General features: G+C 35.7%; 3 protein-coding genes across 3 annotated transcripts; 2 read left to right on the forward strand and 1 right to left on the reverse strand.

Moving 5' to 3' along the window:
- Positions 1-824: 824 nt before the first annotated feature.
- LOC133783368 (putative disease resistance protein At3g14460) lies at positions 825-3825 on the reverse strand. The gene has a single exon (XM_062222982.1). The coding sequence runs from the start codon at positions 3789-3791 to the stop codon at positions 825-827; it is 2967 nt and encodes a 988-aa protein (XP_062078966.1). The 5' UTR covers positions 3792-3825.
- Positions 3826-6219: 2394 nt separating this feature from the next.
- On the forward strand, positions 6220-7372 carry LOC133784517 (uncharacterized). The gene is made up of 2 exons (XM_062223831.1): positions 6220-6908; positions 7016-7372. Exon 1 carries the CDS (start codon positions 6227-6229, stop codon positions 6806-6808), a length of 582 nt encoding a protein of 193 aa, XP_062079815.1. The 5' UTR covers positions 6220-6226; the 3' UTR covers positions 6809-6908; positions 7016-7372.
- Positions 7373-17592: 10220 nt separating this feature from the next.
- Positions 17593-21423, forward strand: LOC133784518 (uncharacterized). The gene is made up of 3 exons (XM_062223832.1): positions 17593-18484; positions 18567-19514; positions 20583-21423. Exons 1-3 carry the CDS (start codon positions 17630-17632, stop codon positions 21096-21098), a joined length of 2319 nt encoding a protein of 772 aa, XP_062079816.1. The 5' UTR covers positions 17593-17629; the 3' UTR covers positions 21099-21423.
- The last annotated feature ends 1449 nt before the right edge of the window (positions 21424-22872 follow it).

The following is a 22872-nucleotide window of genomic DNA, read 5'->3' on the forward strand; positions in this document are numbered from 1 at the left end:
TTCTCATCTCATGCATAATGTGAAATTATCATTTAAAGAGGTGCCATCTCTGCATCAACAGACATAATATTGTCATTAGAAAACTTTAGAATATTATTACATCTCTAAAAGAAAACTTTGGAAACACTTACACATTTAAACTATGGGTTTTCTAATACAAGTAAATGAAATGATCATAAAGATTACAACACTATCACATTCTCACCCACAAAACATTATGAAATTAAGAAAGATGATTCCAAGCAATAATGTTCACAACAATACAACAGGCAATCTCAGTCACAAATCATAACTCTGTTATAGTAGTAGCAAAGGGAGAAATACCAACCAAATTAAAGAAGCCTCAATCATCATAATCACCAATCCTCGAATCATAAAAAAACATTACCCTGCAAATCTATTGATTAGTACTCTTGAAAATAGAAACTCAGAAAATCAGTGAAAAAGAATAATTTTTAAAAAATAAAAGAAAGTTTTATATTTATTTGTACAATTGCAAGTACATAAGTAATAATGAGACGTGAATGGCTTGAGAACAAATCAGCTAAACATCAAATTCTTAGTCTCATTAGCTACTTGTATATACAGAATATTTATTATTAGATTTATATTATGTTAGATTCTTTAATTGATCTAAGCAAACAGATATAAACCTGCCTAGAGTTGAAATAGTAATGAGAAGAAAATAAACGAATTTGTACGAAAGAATTAATAATGACTTTTACCAATGCAATCTTTGAATTAATCTATAAATCAAAATATATTTACAAAAATAAATGTAAGGAAAAAAAAAGTAGAGGAGACAAGGAAAGTTACCTGCTGCCTCAGTCGGTTCGGATGTTAGGAATGTGTTGAACTTTGGGCCAATCTTCCCCTGTTCCCTCCTTGCACCTGGGAATTAGCAGACTGCATCCTTCTATGGACAAATCAGTAACACTCTGGGGCAGTCCTACTGCTGGTAAGCACTCTAGCTTTTCCAAATAAAGAAGTTCTAACTGATGAAGGGAGGTGAGGTGTTGGAAGCCTTTGCTGTTCAGAGCTTTGAGGTTATTACATTCAAAGATCTTAAGTCTTCTTAAAGATGGTGGGAGCAGCCATTCCTCTGGAAATGAATCCACCACTTCTCCACAATGCCAGAGTTCTAAGGAAATCAATGATGGGAGTCCTTGTAAATTCCATTTCATGCGGTTTTCCATGAGCTTATCACATGATGCGATGCGTAGATGTCGTAAAGTAAAGGGCAATCCCATTTCTGAAAAGGTTTCCAACCTTGAGCAATGCATTGTGTTCAACAACTTGAGGGAAGGATATGCAGAGTCAATGTGAGTACTTGTTGGAAATATAGTTACCAAATCATCGCAAGATGCAATATTGATATATTCTAAAGATGGAAAATTACACATAGGTAGCGCCACACTCAGCTTCCCACAACTGTCTAAATCAAATTGCTTTAAGCATTGAAAAATCTCACATCTTTGGTCACTTGTATTAATAAATGACCAATCCAACATATCTGTCTGATGAAGCTCTAATCTTGCTAAGACTGGAAAGGGCTTATTCAAAGAAATACTACGAAATTCATCATGCATATCAAGACAGCAAACACAAAAATCTATCAGTGAACTTAGCAACCGAAATGATAACAACGACAAGCAAAGATTGCTGCAGTGTAGATCAACTTTTTTCAAGTTACAATATGATGGATGTGTTACCCAATCTGGCAAGCTTGTACCGTTATAACCTTTGATTACGAGTTTCTTTAAATTTACATGTGGTTGGAGTGCATCAAGTACTTCTCTTTCCTTTGTTGAGCTATTTGCCACACCGTTCCATAAAAGAATGAGTTTATTGAGATACTTTTTGTTCTTCAAAATGCCTTCCGAAACATCACTCACTTCTCTAACATGCTCAAGCCCTGAAATCACCAAGCGTCCATGCAAATTATCCAACTTACCCAACTCTTTGATCCTGGACCCATCATTTTTACACAGAACAAAATTACTTAACCTCTGAAGATTTATCATATTACAAATCTTCGGTGGCATCTCTTGTAAATGAGTCCTTTTTGTCATAAGATGACGCAGGTTGACTAACTTGGAAATGTTGGTAGGCAATTGTGTGAGATTTTCACAATTCGACAACAAGAGTGTTTCCAAATTGTACAACCCACAAACTGAAGGAGGTAATTCCTTAACTTTCGTCCAAGACACATCCAAATACCTGAGATGTTTTAAATTGCCAATTGAATCAGGCAAGTCTGTGATACATGATGCTGACAAAGAAAGTGATCTTAAGCATCCTCCATCCTTCAGCACAATTTCAAGCTTTAATTGTGTCTTCTGCCATGAATATTTATCTCGCAATGGTAAAGCTAACAAGGTGCGCAAATACTTCACTCTAGAAAAGTTGTCAAATTCTACTGTATCTTTTAAGTGTTTCATGTATGATAGATGGCGTGTCTTGCTACCATTTAGCTTGTGGAAGTCATTAAAACTATCATAAATAGAACAACACTGACCTGATACATACATAGCTAGATCATGCATAAGATCGTGCATAGAAAGAGAATGATCCCTTGTGTTTCTTTGAAAAAATGATCTTGCTATTAACGCATTCAAGTACTCTTCTCCAACATCTTCATTTCTTTTTTCAGGTTGAGATTTCAAAAGACCTTCTGCCATCCATATTAAGATTAGTTTTTCTCTATCATCATCACCAAATTTGTAATCTTTGGGAAATATCGAAAGATAAGAAAAACATGGCTTCAAATAAGGAGGCAGAAATCGGTAGCTCAACCACAATGCTGGAACAATTCCGATGTCGCGACAGTTTGGTAACTCCCACACATCACTTTGGAGTACATGCCTCCACTCGTCAGGAGTTGACGTAGATCGTAAAAGACCAGCCATCGATTTTACAGCTAAAGGAAGGCCCTTGCACTTCTTAACAATTTGTCTTCCAATTTCTTGCAACTCAGACAATACCACCTCATTAGAGCCTACATTATCAAAGGCATGCTCTACAAATAACTTCCAACATTCATCATCCGATATCTTTTCAAGCTTATATGTTTGAACATCTCTCGTCTTCATCTTCAGTGCGACATCCTCATTACGTGTGGTGACAATAATCTTGCTTCCTTGTGCGCCAGATTGAAAAGAGCTTTTCAAAAGATCCCACAACTCGTATTTTTCGTTCCACACATCATCGTGAACAAAAAGAAATTTCTTCCCTGCCAAAGAATCCTTCAAGTCTTTTTGAAGTTGATGTAGCTCCTCAATATCAGGTCTTGTTTTAGTAATAGCCCCCAAAATAATCTTTGTTATTTTGACAACATCAAAATCATCGGATACAGTTACCCATGCTTTCAAGGCAAAGTGTTCTTGGACAGTGGTATCGTAATATACGTTCTGAGCAAGAGTAGTTTTGCCAATGCCACCCATCCCTACTATAGGAATAACTGAGATCCTAGGGCCAGCATCATCATCACACAACAATAACTTAAGAATAGCCTCTTTGTCACCCTCTCTTCCATACACTTGTGAATCATCTAGCAAAGGGGCATGTGTTCTATGCACAGTCGTTCTCTGGTCAACCTTTTTCAAACCAAGGTGTTGTGTCTGTTCTAAAAGATCCTTTAGAGCATCAAGGATCTCTTCTATTTCAGAATTCACAGCCTTTTCAAATGGATAAGATAACTTTTTGAAAAAGCACAAGCACTTACTTGCTGTGCTTTCGAGTTCATCTTCCTCCATCTTGAGTTGCAGAGCTTCAGTGCTGATCTTGTCCATCACGTGATCTGCTTCATACAGTACTTCTTTAAGCTCATCATGTTATAATATTATTTATTTGGTATATAAAATCAACTAATTGATTTAATATATTAAAGTCAATATTTAATTTATTGACAAAATATTCTAATTAATGGTCAACATTGTTTGTTACCTGATTTGTTGTTACCCGATTTTTCATATCTCAACTGATTGAGGAAATATCTCAATCTGTGGCAGAGACTCTGATGGTAGGTCTCACTCTATAAATATAGAGTACCGGTCCCCAAGCTCGCTGCTCATTCTGACTTTCAGTAACTCCATCTAAAAGAGTTAGTGAGAGCTTGGAAGCCCGTGTACTCGTTCTAACTTCTGTTCATTTTCTTTTGTAGATCTAAAGCTAGATCGAGGTTATCAATAGCAATGGCTGGAGGTATACAATATTCGATTCTTTTTTGCATATGTTCATTCATATATTAATTCCGCCTACATGTATATAGAATTGTTCATATGTCTACTTTCATATTAATTCTAACATTTGGTATCAGAGCTAGTCTACATCTCCTGTCTTGCTAATTTTATCTGCATATATATTTATTTGATTTATATATGCCTTCATATTCATATTATATATATATACATATATCTACGTTTTTTGTTGGCCTACGTTTAACAAAATTTCTTTTGGTAATTTTATTGTTTTTGTATTGTTTTGTGTTTACATATATGTTATATCTAACATATTTTGGCAATATAAACAAATTATACACATATTTTTTTTTTATGATTTATAGATGTGCCTATGTCTTCATCTATACACATATATTATATATTCGTGTATATAGTTTTATATATTGTTTGAGGCCCATATTCATAATTTTTAATTTTTTTTTATTTTGATAGAGTTTTAATGTCTCATATTTTTTTTATTTTTTGTTTCAAAACTAATTTTCCACATAAGTACCATTAGAAATCCTTCAGATTATTTTTTCTAATGATCTATGTTTCCAAATCAAGTTTTGAGAATCCAAAATCAGTTTTGCAACCTTCATGTACCCGGTTATGGCCAAAAACAATTTTGATATTAAAGTTCGATTTTTTGTTGTTGTTTAATCAATCTAACGTCATGAATCTCTTTAGACATGTATTTCAAACCAATTTGGACAATAAATTTTATTTTGCCAATTTAATTAAAACATATAATTTTGGTAAATTATATATTTGGAAATAAATTAAAATGTCCAATTACTTGATTTTGGTGTATGGGATATATATCTTTTATTTATACAATATTAAATAATTGTGCTATTTTCATAATGTAATTAATTTTTACAATTAAGTTTGTGCAATTGTTTTATTAATTCACCAAATCAATAAATGATTGTATTGTCTTATTTAGCATGATTTTTTCTGCCATTAAGTATATATATGGAATTATTGTATTTTCATACATATAATTAATTATACTAATTTGTATGATTATTTTGTTCTTATTCATGCAAATTTTATTTTTAGTATAATTATCTTTAATTTTATATGTATGGATTTATAATTTTAAATACATTATATATTCCATTATTGTGCTAGATATATTTAGATTATATTCAAACATTAAGATAGGTTGAATAATATTTAGCACATTAATCTTCGTAATTTATTCATAAAATATTCATAAAACATTTAGGGTGAATAAAATTATGAATAATTCATAAACAATTTTGTGGTTGACATAAGAACGCATGAAACTGAGACAAATGCTCAAATCTAGAACGGTTTTTAATGATCTTCGGACGACCACACTAGGAGCACTACTCTCTGTGATTGCCTATTATGTTATAACGAAATTGTTCTTAGGTCTTCCTAGAGCCTAAAACATAATGTCTACTGAACCATATAATTTTACATAATTAGGGAGTAGCCACAGCATCTTTAATTATATAAAATTATATATTAATTTGAAAGGATCACATAATGGACAAAATTGTGATTGATTATATAAATATAACAATTTTACCCCACAGGGATTTTATTATATTTATATAATTAATTAGGATAATATATTAAATTAATTTTCTTAATTTACCCACAGGAGTTATGATAATTAATTTAATAGTTTTATCATAAAGTTTAATAAAGATAGAAGTATCAAACTTTACTTTATCCCAAATAATTCGTTTGAATAATCTATCATCCTTTACATCCAATTTTATTAAATTAAAAATTTAGCCCACAGGCAATTTTTGTTTAATAAAATTTCATTATTCAGCATGTTATACATTGGTAAAACATGACTTCATTAAGCCTCAATCTTCTAAATCTAAGTTTGTAATCCTATTCATGCAGCTTCTTCATCATCCTCTAGTTTTGCTGAAATCCTTACCGAAATTCCTGAGCTTAGGGGTGATAATTTCAAAATCTGGAAGGAACGAGTTCTTCTTCATTTAGGTTGCGCCGACATGGACTACGCAATAAGGAAGGACGAACCTGCTGCAATCACTGCGACTAGCACTGCTGCTCAGATCGCACTATATGAGAAATGGGAGCGGTCCAATCGCCTCAGCATCATGTTCATCATGTCCAAGATCCCTCTGGGAATGCGTGGATCGGTGGAGCAACCTGAGAAAGTCAAAGACTTGATCAAACTGATCGATGAGCAGTTCGACACTTCGGACAAACCACTTTACAACAACCTCATCCACCAGTTCTCATCCACAAAACTCACCGGTGTCAAAGGAGTTAGAGAACATATTTCAAAGATGAGGGACATTTCTGCTCAACTGAAGAAACTCGATGTAGTCATTCCTGAAACCTTCCTGGTTCACTACATCCTTAACCATCTTCCACCTCAATATGGGCCTTTCAAAATTTCCTACAACACACATAAGGACAAATGGACTATCAATGAACTGATAACCATGTGTGCTCAAGAAGAAGCAAGGCTCTTGCAGGAACAAGGTGAAAGTGCTCACATGGCCACCCAAGGCAAGAAACGCAAACCATCCAAGAAGGACAAGGGGGAAAATAAAGTGCCTCCCTAAGGCGATATAAAGAAGGATTCCATCAAATGTTTCTTCTGCAAAAAGAAAGGACATGCGAAAAAGGAATGCGCCAAGTTCAAGAAATGGATGGACGACAAAGGTAATCCAATTTCATTCGTATGTTATGAATCTAATATGGCTAATGTTAATATTAACACATGGTGGATTGATTCTGGATCGACAATTCACATTTCAAATTCCTTGCAGGGTTTACAAAACCTAAGGAAGCCAGTGGGAAGTGAGCAAAGCATCTTATCTGGAAACAAGATGGGCTCACATGTGGAGGCTATAGGAACGTGCCATTTAGTTTTAAGTAGCGGTTTTGTTTTAAAGTTAGAAAAGACATTTTATGTACCAAGTTTCTCTAGAAACTTGATTTCCGTTTCAAGACTTGTACCTTTTGGTTTTTCCTTTACATTTTCAGACAAATCTTTTAATTTATATAATAAATCTGAATGTGTTGGAAATGGTAATTTGTCTGATGGTCTTTACTGCCTTAATTTACAAAACAATACCGCTTATAATACTGTGCACGTTCACGCTGGCAATAAAAGATGTGTTATGAATGAGAATTCCTATACATTATGGCACCGGAGATTGGGACATATCTCTATTGATAGAATTAGAAGGTTAGTAAATGATGGGGTACTCAATACCTTTGATTTTACTGATTTTGATACTTGTGTGGATTGCATTAAGGGAAAGCATACCTCCAAGTCTAAGAAAAGTGGTGTCCATAGGAGTTCTGACCTATTAGAAATCATACATACTGATATATGTAGTCCAGGCATGGACTCATATGGTCAGAAATACTTCATCTCTTTCATAGATGATTACTCGCGCTACATGTATATCTATTTACTTCATAACAAAAGCGAAGCGTTAGATGTCTTTAAGATATTTAAAGCTGAAGTAGAGAAACAATGCAACAAGCAAATTAAGATAGTGAGATCAGATAGAGGTGGAGAATATTATGGTAGATACACTGAAGATGGACAAGCACCTGGTCCTTTTGCAAAGTTTCTTCAAGAAAATGGGATTGTTGCCCAATATACCATGCCCGGTACACCCGAGCAAAATGGTGTTGCAGAAAGGAGAAACCGAACATTGATGGACATGGTGCGAAGTATGCTTAGCAGCAACCCTAAACTTCCTAAATCCTTGTGGACTGAAACTCTAAAGACATCCGTGTACATATTAAATCGAGTTCCAACCAAGGCAGTCTCCAAAACTCCTTTTGAATTATGGAAAGGTTGGAAACCAAGTTTGCAACATGTACGCATTTGGGGATGCCCATCTGAAGTTAGGGTATACAATCCACAAGAAAAGAAACTGGACCCAAGGACCATAAGTGGATACTTTATTGGTTACGCTGAAAGGTCTAAAGGTTACAAGTTTTATTGTCCATCTCATAGCACTAGGATTGTGGAATCAAGGAATGCAAAATTTCTTGAAAATGCCTTGATTAGTGGGAGTGATCAATCCAAGGACTTAGGTTCTGAGAAAGATCCTTTAGAACCCTCCACCTCAAGAGCAAGATTGATTGTGGTCGATAACACCCCTGCAGTCCAAATGGATGTTGAACCACCACAGCCAATTGTTGAAGATCCACAAGTCAATGATGAAGTTCAAATGGATCAAGTTGTTCAAGAGTTGCCTATAATTGTTGAACAACAAGCTGAACCACCCGCTCCTCAAGAGCCTGCTGGTGTAGCCTTAAGAAGATCCACTAGGACAATAAAATCGGCGATACCTAGTGACTACATTGTGTATTTACAAGAATCTGACTACAATATTGGAGCCGAAAATGATCCAGAAACGTTTTCACAAGCTATGAATAGCAAAGAATCAGAACTGTGGTACAATGCCATGAATGAAGAAATGAATTCTATGAAAAGCAACGGAGTCTGGGATCTTGTTGAGTTGCCTAATGGGGCGAGGGCTATTGGGTGTAAATGGGTCTTCAAAACAAAGAAAGACTCATTAGGCAACATTGAGAGACACAAAGCGAGACTCGTTGCTAAGGGATTCACTCAAAAAGAAGGAACTGACTACACGGAGACCTTTTCTCCGGTATCTAAGAAAGATTCCCTCAGAGTTATCCTGGCATTAGTTGCTCATTTCGATTTAGAGCTACAGCAGATGGATGTGAAAACTGCCTTCCTAAATGATGACCTAGAGGAGAAGGTATACATGAAACAACCAGAAGGATTCTCCTCTAGTGATGGTGAGCATTTGGTGTGCAAGCTTAAGAAGTCCATCTATGGTTTAAAACAAGCGTCCCGCCAATGGTATTTAAAATTCCATGATGTCATCTCTTCTTTTGGATTTGAAGAGAATGTCATGGATCAATGTATATACCAGAAGATCAGTGGGAGTAAGATTTGTTTTCTTGTTTTATATGTGGATGATATTCTTCTTGCAACCAATGATAAGGGCATGCTACATGAGGTGAAGCAATTTCTCTCAAAGAACTTTGAGATGAAGGATATGGGTGATGTGTCTTATGTCATTGGCATTAAGATCCATCGAGATAGATTCAAATGTATCTTAGGTCTATCTCAAGAAACCTACATTAACAAAGTTTTAGAGAGATTTCGGATGAAAGATTGTTCACCAAGTGTTGCTCCTATCGTTAAGGGTGATAAATTAAATTTGAGCCAGTGTCCAAAGAATGATTTTGAAAAGGAAGAAATGAAGAACATCCCATATGCTTCTGCTGTTGGAAGCTTGATGTATGCTCAGGTGTGCACACGACCCGACATTGCCTTTGCTGTCGGAATGCTAGGAAGATTTCAGAGTAACCCGGGATTAGACCACTGGAAAGCTGCAAAGAAAGTTATGAGGTATCTTCAGGGTACTAAGGATTACAAACTCATGTTCAGACGAACCGACAACCTAGAAGTAGTTGGCTACTCAGATTCAGACTTTGCTGGTTGTACTGATTCACGTAAATCAACTTCTGGTTACGTGTTTATGTTTGCCGGTGGAGCTATATCATGGAGGAGTAACAAACAGACCTTGACTGCTACTTCTACTATGGAAGCCGAGTTCGTTTCGTGTTTTGAGGCTACATCGCATGGTGTATGGCTAAAGAGTTTCATTTCAGGCCTTAGAGTTGTAGATTCTATATCTAGGCCATTGAGAATGTTTTGCGACAATTCAGCTGCTGTATTCATGGCTAAGAACAACAAGAGTGGTAGTCGAAGCAAGCACATCGACATCAAGTACTTAGCCGTGAGAGAACGTGTTAAAGAAAATAAAGTGGTCATTCAACACATTAGCACTGAATTGATGATTGCTGATCCTATGACGAAAGGCTTGCCACCTCATAAATTCAAGGATCATGTAGTGAACATGGGACTTGGTTCCCTTATGTAAATTTATTGTACAAACTGAAGTTATTATCAATGAAACTCTCATTTTTGATATTTTCTCATATTTATGCGCATCTTAATTTTATTTGAGAAAATTTTACTTTCATAGGACCTGAATAAACATAAGGTTTATTCGTTTAAGTACATAGCCACATAAATTACATTGTTATGTAATAAATATATTGTAATACATGGAAGATAATACTCGTCATAAAAAGAGGACCTATCGCCATGATTCATGTGTTTATTATCTAACAGGGATGATCGTCGGGCTTAAGTAATACATTAATTTAAATGCTGACCAAGTGGGAGAATGTTATAATATTATTTATTTGGTATATAAAATCAACTAATTGATTTAATATATTAAAGTCAATATTTAATTTATTGACAAAATATTCTAATTAATGGTCAACATTGTTTGTTACCTGATTTGTTGTTACCCGATTTTTCATATCTCAACTGATTGAGGAAATATCTCAATCTGTGGCAGAGACTCTGATGGTAGGTCTCACTCTATAAATATAGAGTACCGGTCCCCAAGCTCGCTGCTCATTCTGACTTTCAGTAACTCCATCTAAAAGAGTTAGTGAGAGCTTGGAAGCCCGTGTACTCGTTCTAACTTCTGTTCATTTTCTTTTGTAGATCTAAAGCTAGATCGAGGTTATCAATAGCAATGGCTGGAGGTATACAATATTCGATTCTTTTTTGCATATGTTCATTCATATATTAATTCCGCCTACATGTATATAGAATTGTTCATATGTCTACTTTCATATTAATTCTAACACATCAAGCCAATTCTTCACGTTGTTGTCTCCAAGCTGCTTCTCCTCGGCATCGTCCAGCAGCGCATTAGCTGATAGCAACACAGTCTTCAGCCTTTTGAGCAGCTTAAGATTGAGTTTGTTTCCTCGAAAGAAGTCAAGGACCTCTTTGGAAGCAAGCCTGTCAAAGAGGACATTGATGAAACCAGAGAGAAGAGCTCCCCCCACCATTAAGTCAGCCATGGTTTCTGCTCTTGAGAGAGAGAGAGAGAGAGAGTGAGAGATAACTAGTGTAAAGGTTAGAACAAAAAGAAGTAGTGATACAATAATTGATTCATTGGACATTATTACATTGGACGATTGATCCAATATTTTCTTTTGAATAATGCCACCATAGTGATTGATGAAGCGATGGTTCCAAGAAGTTGCCAAGAAATGCTTTTTTGGAGTGTTTCAGTGTATATTAAAATATAAATAAATAAATACTGCACGTTATTACAGCATTATGATGTGAATTATGGTGGACATTATTTTGTTTTTTTATATATGTATATGATTTTATTTATAAGATAAATTAATATTGTTGAGGCCTTGTGTAAGAATGACATATTTTTCAAGTTGAGGCAGTGGATCAGGATTAGTAGCAGGCTTACTATTCCTTCAGCATAGTGGATCAGGTTAATGTTTACTTTTTTCAGCCACCAGATTTGCAAACCTAAGGAAAGTGTTTGTTTATGATTTACAAACAAATAATGTAGATTAAACATTTTATGCTTTACACTAGAGACTAGACTGATATTTACATATGATCAATGTACTTTAAACCATTTTATGCTACTTCTTTCTTTCTTCATATACAGGGAATACTGGAGCACCAAAACGCCAGGAACATACTATCAATATCAACATCCCTGGACTAGAGCTAGATACACCATCAATATCAACATCCCTGGACCTTCCGAAAGAGGCATCTATAGCCTTTGTGTTAAGATATTCTGTTGTTTTGTTTCATTCAATTGAGGTTTAATTTCAGGTGAGAAACTAGAAGGAAAAGAGGACTGCAATAAGGTAAGTTTATTGACCATGACTGTTACTGCCTTGATACACTATTATGTTATATATGCTCTCTGTTTTAACCAGAGCAAAATCTGTTTACTTGAAATATCAATATATTTATTATATATGAAAAACAAAACAAAAAAGACTAGAATTGCATGTAACATAAGCAAGGTCAAATATTTTACCTTAACACAAACCAAAGTATTGCGTAGGAAAATGGAAGAACAAAATGAAATTGTATTGATCTGAAATTGTTGATTACAAATGAGAAAACAGAATCAAGAAAGGTAAGAGCCTAACAACTAACAAATTAACTAACCTAAACTAATTACAAGAAAAGAAAATAACAGTAAAAGAAGCTAACTGTGTATAAGAATAACTAATACAAACATAAATAGGATTCCTAATACAAAGAAAGTCCATCTGGGTATTGTCTACCCAAAGAAATATCAGAACTCAAAAGAGTTCATTACAACATATATGTCTACACTTGATATTTGACATTGCAGAATCTCATCATCAACTCTTCCTCTTCTGCATCTTCAGATAGCAAAAGTGTTCCAATCTTATCCACTTCCTTCTTGTACTCCTCAATACCATTCTGAACAGCTTTTATCACATTTTCTAAGGTGAGTCTCAAGAAAGACAGATTCGGATATCTCAAAATCGACTCCATTGGCCGATGAAAACATTTGAAATGTGCATCACTTTTGAGTAGTTATCATGTTGACTTCCACGATATATAGTTGTTGTCAACTCTATGGCCATATCTACCAATTGAAGTTGTTGGAGGTTTCTTAGGCGTTCAATTCCTGATGGTATTTCCTTGAGTAATTTGCAACCCTTGAAAAGCATAAATTCGAGATGAGACAATGCTTTGTCTTCCACTGTCACCCTTCTTAAGTTCTCCAATGTTGATATAATGAGATCTCTGAGCATCAAGAAACTCCCAGCTTTAAAATACAGTGACTCCCCATCATAAGCTCCTTCATCAATCACGAGTGATACTAGATTGGGCAAATCTTGTAATGACTCTAGCGGATCTACCTGCAACCTACTACCACTCAAACGTAACTTAGACAAGTTTGTAAGGTCTTGTAGAGAGAGAAGATTAAGAAAGAGAGAACTGTATGGTAAGGAAGCTTAGAACAAAAAGGAGTAGTGGAAGTATAAGAGAAGTGCTATGTTTATTGGACGTTATTATGGGGTCCTACACGTTCAGATGATATATCTATCTTTATTAATTAATTGGGTAACTTTTCTTTAAAACTTTTTATTTTTATGTTAATATTCAATTTTAGTGTAATGGTTGGTACTCATTTTTTATTGTTCGTTAAGTATTCACGTAACACATTTTTATATTCGTAAATTTAGGTATTAAAGTGTAATTTTTGAAACGTTTTGGATATTATCGTCACCAATATTCCTAAATTTTTTAAATACTATAAAAATCATTTCAATTTTTAAAAAATCTTAAAGAATATTAAAAACTAATTAATAAAACTAAAATTTGTAAATTCGAAACAACCCAACTCAAAATCTTCCCAAAATTCATATTATTAATTAGTTTTTTAAAATCTTTTAGATTTTTTAAAATTTAAAATGATTTTTATAATATTTAAATAATTTAGTTTAAAATCATTCAACATGGATACTTAACGAGCATTGAACAGTGAGCACTAACTGTTGCACAAAAATTATAGATTTAGATATTACCACAAAAAAATAGGTATTAAAATGTAATTTTGAAAAAATTTAAGTGTTACAACTGAAAATATCCCTAAATATAATAATAGTAATTTGACTTGTGTCATAATCAGTAATATTAATTATTTATTACATAATCATATCTTCTATATTTTATAACAGCCCCTAATATTGTAACCAGGTTATATATTTTAGGATTGTTTTGTTTGCTTTATAATAATAATAATAATAATAATAAATAATTTATCTATTTATATTTTTAACAGCATATATAATTTAAATTTAAATTCTAATTTTTAAATAATATATTATTTGAATTCAAAATTTATCATATATTTAATTACAATAACAATTTAATTACATTTTAACAATAAATAGAATAACAAACGTCATTTGTTTCTTATTTTTTATTCTACTTTTTTAATTTATGGCTATTAATTAATTAAAGGAAAACTATATCTATTTTTTTAATTTTAATAATATTATAATAAATGTAGTTAAAAATATCTATATATCATAATAATAATAAATAATCAATCTATTTATATTTTGAACCTTTTGACATAACACAGGGTCTAAAAATTAGTTTTTAACAATAAAGGGCACAAACGGGTAGAGTGAGAAAGAAATAAAGAAAGAAAGAGAGAGAGAGAGGGAGAGCAATCGTGAAACAGAAGGAGAAGAACAAGAGGAGGGGTTCCAAAATTCTAATAGGTATGGCTTTGATTATTGGTTTTGGTTTGATTTCCCTAAGTTTATTTCTTCTCCTCATCACTAAGTTTTCTTCTTTTTCCTTCCTTTGTGGTTCGAAAATGGTGCTAGGGTATTCAAGGTGATTTGTACTCTAGGGTTCTTTTTACTCTTGAGTTCTTGATCAACAATCAAGATAGGTAATGGGATTTCTCTTATCTTTGTTTGTTTTGATGTTTTGATCCTTGTTGTGGTTTCGAAATATGGGTTGATGTTTGACAAGAATTGTATGTTAAATCTCTTGTTTATTGATTTTATCTTGATATTAGAAATATGAGCATATTGATCTTGATGTTGTAGCACCTAGGGTTTTCGAAAATCTTTATGGGGATCCCATGTTTATGTTGCTATGAGTATTTTGATTCTAATGATTTATGCATAAGTATGCAAAGATGATATTAGATGAATGCAATGGTTTTAGTTTTGGTTTAGGTCTGTTGACCCTCGTTTTGGTCAACTGACACGGAGTCAAATGCTTGATGTGGTGGAAAGTGTTGAAATAGATCTAATGGAAAGAACAATAAACGACACAACAAGTTATAGTGGTTCGGCCCCACGAACTGGTAATGACCTACGTCCACTAAAGCTATTATTGATATTAGTTCTCAAAGGAGTGATCAAAGAACTATGGTTCTCTGAGTTTCACAAGCCTTAGAGGGATGAACAATACAATCCGAAGATAATAGCTCTAATTCTCTTGTAAAGTATAAACTTAAATCAGCCAAAAGTCCCCTCTTGAGCTATTTCTCTTTATTTATAGGCTCAATGAGGATTACATGAATTTGTTACAGATATTATTTCCTAATTAATCGGATAATCAGGAATCATGGGAAATAATCTCAGATATGATTACAATTTGCACAAGATTATCTCAAAATATGTGGAGTATACGGTCGAGTTGGTCGTATATAAAATCAAAATGTTATGTCAGAGAAATCTTCCTGGTCGATGGTTGAACAGAGCCTTTGCCAGGTGTCGGCCACATGTTAAAAAATGTCTATCACGTCACCCACGCTTGCTTTCTGGATAACAAGGTCTATTATTATAAGTTGATGATTATCCTTTTTTTTAAAAAAAAAACATGCAAAAGAGTTGTTGTGGTTGGATTATGTAAGTTTCGACCTAGGGCCTTATTATCCTTTAGCATGTTTTAAAAAAAAAAAATTCTTATCTTGTTGTCACTTGTGATCTTAGAAATATGCTAAGCTATTTTATGATTTAAGATTGATATAAAGTTTCTTTAAAATGTTAATGTCTTGTTATTAAAAAATGTTAATTGAGTTCTTGTGTAGATGGTTTAGATCTCAATGCATGAACTATTGATGTTTCTTGTAGTGCATGGGATTGTAGAAACATGCTACGTAATTGTTTAAACATGATTAAAGGTGATTTTAAATAAATATTGTTTGCTGTATTTTTCTTATTTTTGTTGTGGTAATTAATCAATGATTTTAAAAATGCACAAGTTATGCCTCAAAATCCATATTTTAGAACTTATGTAAGCAAGATATGATTTTTCACATTTTAAAAATGATTTTTATTCAATTAAATACATGCAGTTTTTTTTTATATATATTGTGAAAGAAAATATATTTTTAGTTAATTATGTGAATTTAATATAATAAAAATGCTTGCTGTAATTTTTAACATCTTGAAAGAAAATGTTGTTTTTACAATATATAGAGTATTGAGCCTTAGACTTTATACATGAAAAATGTGTTTTTCTATACTTTAATTATGGAATATTTTAATTAAAAATAATGCAATTTTTATTTGTAAAATAATTAACTAAGTAGTATTATTTTTATGAGACTAAGTATTTTTATTTGATTAAAATAATGTATAAATGAATTGTTGCAACTTATTAAAAATCAACTAATTTAAAATTTTAGTTGTGAGTTCAGATTTTGTTTGTTTAAATTTTAGGGTTTAAAAATGACAAATTTTCAAACAATTTTTTTAATTTATAAATATAAGTTTGGCTAAGTGATGTGTATTTTATAAAAAAAAATAATTAGAAATGGGATTAAGATTTAAAATGTATATTTAATTATTATTTTTTTGAAAAAAAAAGTGGTGTATTTATAAAAAATAGGGGTGTATTTATAAAGGGAAATTTCACTTTTATCTCTAATAATACCTAATATTACCAAAAAATCCCAACATTAATAATATTTTCAAATTAATGCTAAGCTTTTCCCTCCTACCGAAAATACCCTTCCCATTCAATCTCAGCCTTCTCTCTCTAAGTCTCGGTTTCTCTCTCTTTCAGTCTCACAAAAATCCCCCAAAAACCATCGAACCCCCACCTCCGTCGAGCCGTCGAGCCGCCATCTCCGTCGAGCCGTCGAGCCCGCATCTCCGTCGAGCTCCCACCTTCTCCGTCAAGCCCCCACCTTCTCCCATTTCTCCGGCGATCTCGAGCCCACTGCAAACTCCCATTTTTTTGTCAAACCCGAGACCCACGGAGCATATTTCCTTCAAAGTTTAAAAAACTAAGGTAAAATCTTGAACCCAAGTCCATATTTGCTTTATATCGTTGTTGAATCTGTGATTTGTGGAATGGGTTGTCCGATTTTGTGGGAAATTTTTTATGGGTTTGAACCAGTGGCTCGATAGGTTCGATTATGGTTCGATAGTAGGCTCGATAAGGTAGTTTGAACAGTTCGATGATGGATCGATTATGGCTCGATATGAGCTCGACATGAGCTCGATAGGAGCTCGACATGAGCTCGATAGGAGCTCGATAAGAGCTCGGTAGGATATGTTGTATTATATTACAAGGGCTCGATAGGTTCGATAATGGTTCGATATGAGACTAGACTGTAGCTCGATGGTTATTTATCTAGACAGACAGATTTTTCATAGCTCGATAGGTTCGATATGAGACTAGACTGTAGCTCGATGGTTATTTATCTAGACAGACAGATTTTTCTTAGCTCGATAGGCTCGATGCTGGCTCGATAGGCTCGATAAATTTAGGTTGTTGATATTTCTCGATGGAACTCGATAGTTTTTCGATAGTGCTCGATAGGGTATGTGTTCAGCTCGATGATAGCTCGATAGAGATCGATAGAGCTCGATGACAACTTATTTCAGTGTTTTTTTGAAAAAAAATTTATTCTGTTTTCTTACAAATTTTTTTTCATGTGTTGTTACAGATGCCTAAGTTGCTTGTTCCGTTCAGTGATCACTTTCCTGGTCGAGTGACATATCGGGGTAGTAGTACTTTAAATCACATCAAGACCAGGTTTTTGGAGCTCGGGCTGCTTGAAAGGGCTAAGGAATCCCCTTTTAAGCAATTCTTTTTGGCTTCGGAGTTTAATTTCTCCGGAGTCTTGGTGCATCAACTGTTGCTGAGGAAAATCGCCAGCAACAACGAAGATGAGGTGCATTTTTTCTTGGGGTCGAAGTCTTGTAGATTCGGCATGGGAGAGTTTGCCCTGGTGACGGGGTTGGATTTCAGTGCCTTCCCGTCACCAGAAGAGTTGGAAGGGCGTAATCTCAGCGATCGGTTGATAAAGGAGTATTTCAACGATGCTGAGAAAGTAAAGCTGTCACAGGTGGACCATGCTTTCAAGACTTGTACGGTTGTGGAAGATGTGTACAAGCTTGGTCTATGTCTGTTTGTTGAGGGGGTTCTGAATGCCATTAAGGGAAAACTGCACATTTGGCGAGATATTCTAAAAATTGTTGAGAATGTAGAGTACTTCTTCAGCTATCCATGGGGGAAGTACTCTTATAGGAGGCTATTGCATTCTTGTAAGAAGGACATGGTGAAGCAAAATGCCAACTATGATGCCAAGAAGGATGCCAAGGTGCAGCAAGAGTCCAAATACAGTATGTATGGTTATGCCCCCGCCTTACAGAACTGGGCATATGAGGCTATCCAACAGCTTGCGGTGGAGCTTGTTGTGAGCTCGGGAAACATGTTCCCGAGGATGCTTAGCTGGTCGCATCGGAAGAACAAGGATTTCACCAAGTCCGTCATCGCACCGATATTATTGAAGAAGAATGTAAGTTATGTTGTTTTTTTTTATCTATATGCTTATCTTTTATCATTATTTGAGTTAACCAAATGTTTTATGTTGTTTGCAGTTAATTGTTCTTCCGATGTTGAAGCCTCGGCCAGCAGAAAAAGACTATTACTTGTCTTTGACTGAGGGAGATCTTCCCCTTTATCCTGGGCTTGGCCAGGATCCCTCGGAGACTGATGAGGAGGAGGATGCGACTTTTGAGAAAATGGCAGAGAAAGTTTCTCAGGCTGCCGAGGCAGCCAAGATATTTGTTGATGCTGCCCCGGGGGAGGAGGTTGCAGGTCCCACCCCTCCTATTCCCCCAGCCTCAGCCCCAGCCTCAACCTGTGCCCCAACATCAGCCCCAGCCTCAGCCCCAGCATCAACCTGTGCCCCAACATCAGCCCCAGCCTCAGTGTCAGCCCCAACACCAACCCCACCACCAGCCTCAGCCTCAGCCCCTGAGCTGGCCGACTTGATTGAGCGGTTGGACAGAGTCGAGGGTCGACAGGAGACCCTCTTGAAGAACCAGTCAGTGATCTTGGACGTACTCAGTCAGATCCTGACATTTGTTAAGGAGAAACCGAGGGGGTCCAATGAAGATTCAGAGTCAGAGTCATTGGATCTTCCGCTAGACTATGTTGATGATCCAACGACGCCCCCTACCATCATTGTGACACCAGATGCTGAGACTCCGGGAGTCGTTATTGTCAACCCTGAGGATGTTGCTGGGGTTCAGTTTCAGAGGGCTAGACGCCAAAGACGCAAGCCAGATTGGTTTGAGGACTATACGGATCCCACGAGGAAAAGACCTCGCACTGCTGCAGCTGCACCAGCAGACGAGGCTACACAAGAGGCTACACATGTGCTGGACCCTCTCAAGAAGCCAGATCCCAAACAGTATAGGAAAATGTGCAAGTGGCTTCTTGGAGACATGCCCAACAAGACCCCGTGGGATGTAAAGACTGGGAGTCACGGTCCAGCATGGTTTCTGACGTTGAAGACACCCCAGTCGTGGCTCAATGATGGGGTAAGCAATTTATACCTAATTATGGACTGTTTTCAATTTTACATGTTTTATTTTTACTGACTCGATGTGAGCTCGATAGGAGTTCGATAGTAGTTCGACATGGATGTTAAAATAGGGGTTGTTCTTTACTATTTCAGAGTGGCTCGATGTGAGCTCGATGGAGCTCGATAGGTAGTTCGATAGGGATGTTAAAATAGATTGTTTTTTTACTGTTTTAGAGTGGCTCGATGTGAGCTCGATATTAGTTCGATAGGGATGTTAAAAGCTCGATGTGAGTTCGATATGAGTTCGATAGTGAAAATTCCCTTAACAAAGTGGCTCGATGTGAGCTCGATGGAGCTCGATAGGGAGTTCGATAGGGATGTTAAAATAGGTTGTCTTTACTATTTCATGATGGCTCGATGTGAGCTCGATAGGTAGTTCGATAGGGATGTTAAAGTAGGTTATTTTTACTGTTTCATACTGGCTCGATGTGAGCTCAATAGGAGTTCGATAGTAGTTCGACATGGATGTTAAAATAGGGGTTGTTCTTTACTGTTTCAGAGTGGCTCGATGTGAGCTCGATGGAGCTCGATAGGTAGTTCGATAGGGATGTTAAAATAGATTGTTTTTTTTACTGTTTTAGAGTGGCTCGATGTGAGCTCGATATTAGTTCGATAGTAGTTCGATAGGGATGTTAAAAGCTCGATGTGAGTTCGATATGAGTTCGATAGTGAAAATTCCCTTAACAAAGTGGCTCGATGTGAGCTCGATGGAGCTCGATAGGGAGTTCGATAGGGATGTTAAAATAGGTTGTCTTTACTATTTCATGATGGCTCGATAGGTAGTTCGATAGGGATGTTAAAGTAGGTTATTTTTACTGTTTCAGACTGGCTCGATGTGAGCTCGATAGTAGTTCGATGGTAGTTCGATAGAGATGTTAAAGTAGTTTGTTTTTTTACTGTTTCATACTGGCTCGATGTGAGCTCGATATGAGCTCGATATGAGCTCGATGTGAGCTCGATGGAGCTCGACATCAGCATTTTATGATGGTTTTTGCTAATTTTTTTATCGTACTCTCTTTTGCAGCATATTGATGCGGCAGAACACATGCTTCGTATGCGTCGCAAGTATTTTCCCAATATATATCGACAGAATGCAGTTGTGATGAACAGTTATTTCTCACAAGTGATACCTGCCCGATATGATCAGTTCAAGAAAACAGCCGACAAAACAAAGTATTATTGGGATGCTGACATTATGTCCATGTTGACCGGCATCGAGCAGCAGTTTCTGGCATCTTGGGGAGGAGTTGAGGATGTATATTGGTGCCAGAACTATGGACAACAACATTGGTTTGCCATTGAGGCTTCCATTTCTAGTTGGACTCTGACTGTTTACGATTCAGACAACTCGGTGATTAGTGACGCAAAGCTTGAGGATATTATGAGTCCATGGTGCTTTATGCTACCTTCTCTGTTAATGCAGAGTAAACTGTTTACTGATAGCTTGATGTTGAAGATTCCATCAGCAGGAAATAGGCCGCATCAGTTCACATTGCGTCGCAAACAGAAACACGAGCTCCCTCAGTCAAAGAGAAGGTAACAAACATCATCTTCATACTAATTTTGTTTCTAACTAAATTTATAGTAATGTGCACTTAATATATTTTTTTTTTTTACAGTGGGGATTGTGGTGTGTATGCTATCAAGTATATTGAGCATCTAATGGTCGGTCTTCCATTGGAAGCTATCTGCGATGAAAATATGGAGGTGTTCAGGAACAAGTGGACCACAGACTTGTGGTATCAAAATTTGTTACCTTGATGATTGTATATATACAGGGTCTTTACATGTACAGTTTGTTGTTCACATTTTTTTATAATTTTCATGGGCTGTTATCGAGCTAATATCAAGCTATATCGAACTGTTATTGAATTATCAAAATTTGTTACCTTCATAAAAAGAGTTTATTAATACAACAAGTTCAAATGGGAAAAAAGAGTTTAAAGCCTAGCTTTGCCATAAACATAACTTTTCAGAAAAATCAAATAAAAAGAGTTTATTAATACAACAAGTTCAAATGGGAAAAAAAAGTTTAAAGCCTAGCTTTGCATGTAGCCCTGTTGTGGCCAAGACCACCACACATGCTACACTTGCGATGACTGGGAATGATTTCTCCATTCGATGGAGTGCGGTTTGTCTTCCTTCTTCCCACCTTATTCTTCTTCGGTCGACCAACTGGTTGTTTTTCAACGGGAACCCCAACTTGCATTTTCTCTATGTTCTCGGGAACTTCCCAATCATCCTCATTGCCAGTTGGGTAAATTGTTTCTTTGTAAGACTCCCTCCACATCTCAGTAGTGTAATATGGTGAACACAGTGAGTAAATGTTGACATTGCGCAACATGGCCGCAGCCACACCATGAACACAAGGGTAACCCATTATTTGAAACTGACCACAAGAGCATGATTTGGTCATCAAATTCACCTCACCATCACCTTCTGGGTCTACCACATGAAATTCAAACTGTCCAAGAGGATGGACTTTCAAGTACCTTGCATCATCCGCAATGCCTGAGACATCTTTCTCATATGTTGTTGCTAATTTCGATGTGCACTTCTCTACCTCCTCACGACGCGCGGCAAACCATGACTGAATTGTGAAACGAATGAATTCCACAAAAGTAGTGACTGGGAAGGTTCTTGCGTCTCTGGTTTTGTTGTTGAAACTTTCAGCGTAGTTGCTTGTCATTACATTGTATCGATTCCCAGGAAAGTATACACGAGTCCACTTATCGAAGCCAATACCCTCGAGATATTGAGCTATGGCAGGATCCATTTGCTTTATATTATTGAAGAACCTGTGAAATTTTGACTTCTGAAATGCATATGCCGCATTATACATCTCCTTGTGACAGTGATCGGTCTTGAACTTAGCGATTACATTCATACTTATGTGATGGTAGCATGCGCCGTGGTAGGCATCAGGGAAGACCAACTCAAGAGCATGAATAATGCTAGCATGCCTGTCTGAAACAAAAGACAGATTATCAACAACTCCAATGGCTTCCTTCAATTTCATCATGAAATACTTCCAAGAAGCATGATTCTCACTGTCAACAATCGCGAATGCAATTGGATAAATGTGGTTATTCGCATCCAATGCGACAGCACACAACATGTGGCCACCGTACCTTGACTTTAAGAAAGTGCCGTCCACACATATAACAGGACGACATGATGTAAATCCCCTTCTACAAACTCCGAGTGAGAAGAAACAGTAAAGAAAGCGACCGTCATCTGTGACAAAATCAGTAATTGTACCTGGATTCTTTTGCTGCAGCATGTACAGGTAAGAAGGTAACTTGGAGTACGAT

This window comes from Humulus lupulus, chromosome 6 (genome assembly GCF_963169125.1).
Source record: "Humulus lupulus chromosome 6, drHumLupu1.1, whole genome shotgun sequence".
Lineage (NCBI taxonomy): Eukaryota > Viridiplantae > Streptophyta > Magnoliopsida > Rosales > Cannabaceae > Humulus > Humulus lupulus.

Excerpts from the sequence above, each read along its gene's own strand:
- LOC133784518 (XM_062223832.1), top strand. The coding sequence starts at position 17,630 with ATGCCTAAGTTGCTTGTTCCGTTCAGTGATCACTTTCCTGGTCGAGTG. Across the intron at positions 18,485-18,566 it reads CGATATTATTGAAGAAGAAT|TTAATTGTTCTTCCGATGTT; the intron begins GTAAGTTATGTT and ends TGTTGTTTGCAG. Across the intron at positions 19,515-20,582 it reads AGTCGTGGCTCAATGATGGG|CATATTGATGCGGCAGAACA; the intron begins GTAAGCAATTTA and ends TCTCTTTTGCAG.
- LOC133783368 (XM_062222982.1), bottom strand. The coding sequence starts at position 3,791 with ATGGACAAGATCAGCACTGAAGCTCTGCAACTCAAGATGGAGGAAGAT.
- LOC133784517 (XM_062223831.1), top strand. The coding sequence starts at position 6,227 with ATGGACTACGCAATAAGGAAGGACGAACCTGCTGCAATCACTGCGACT.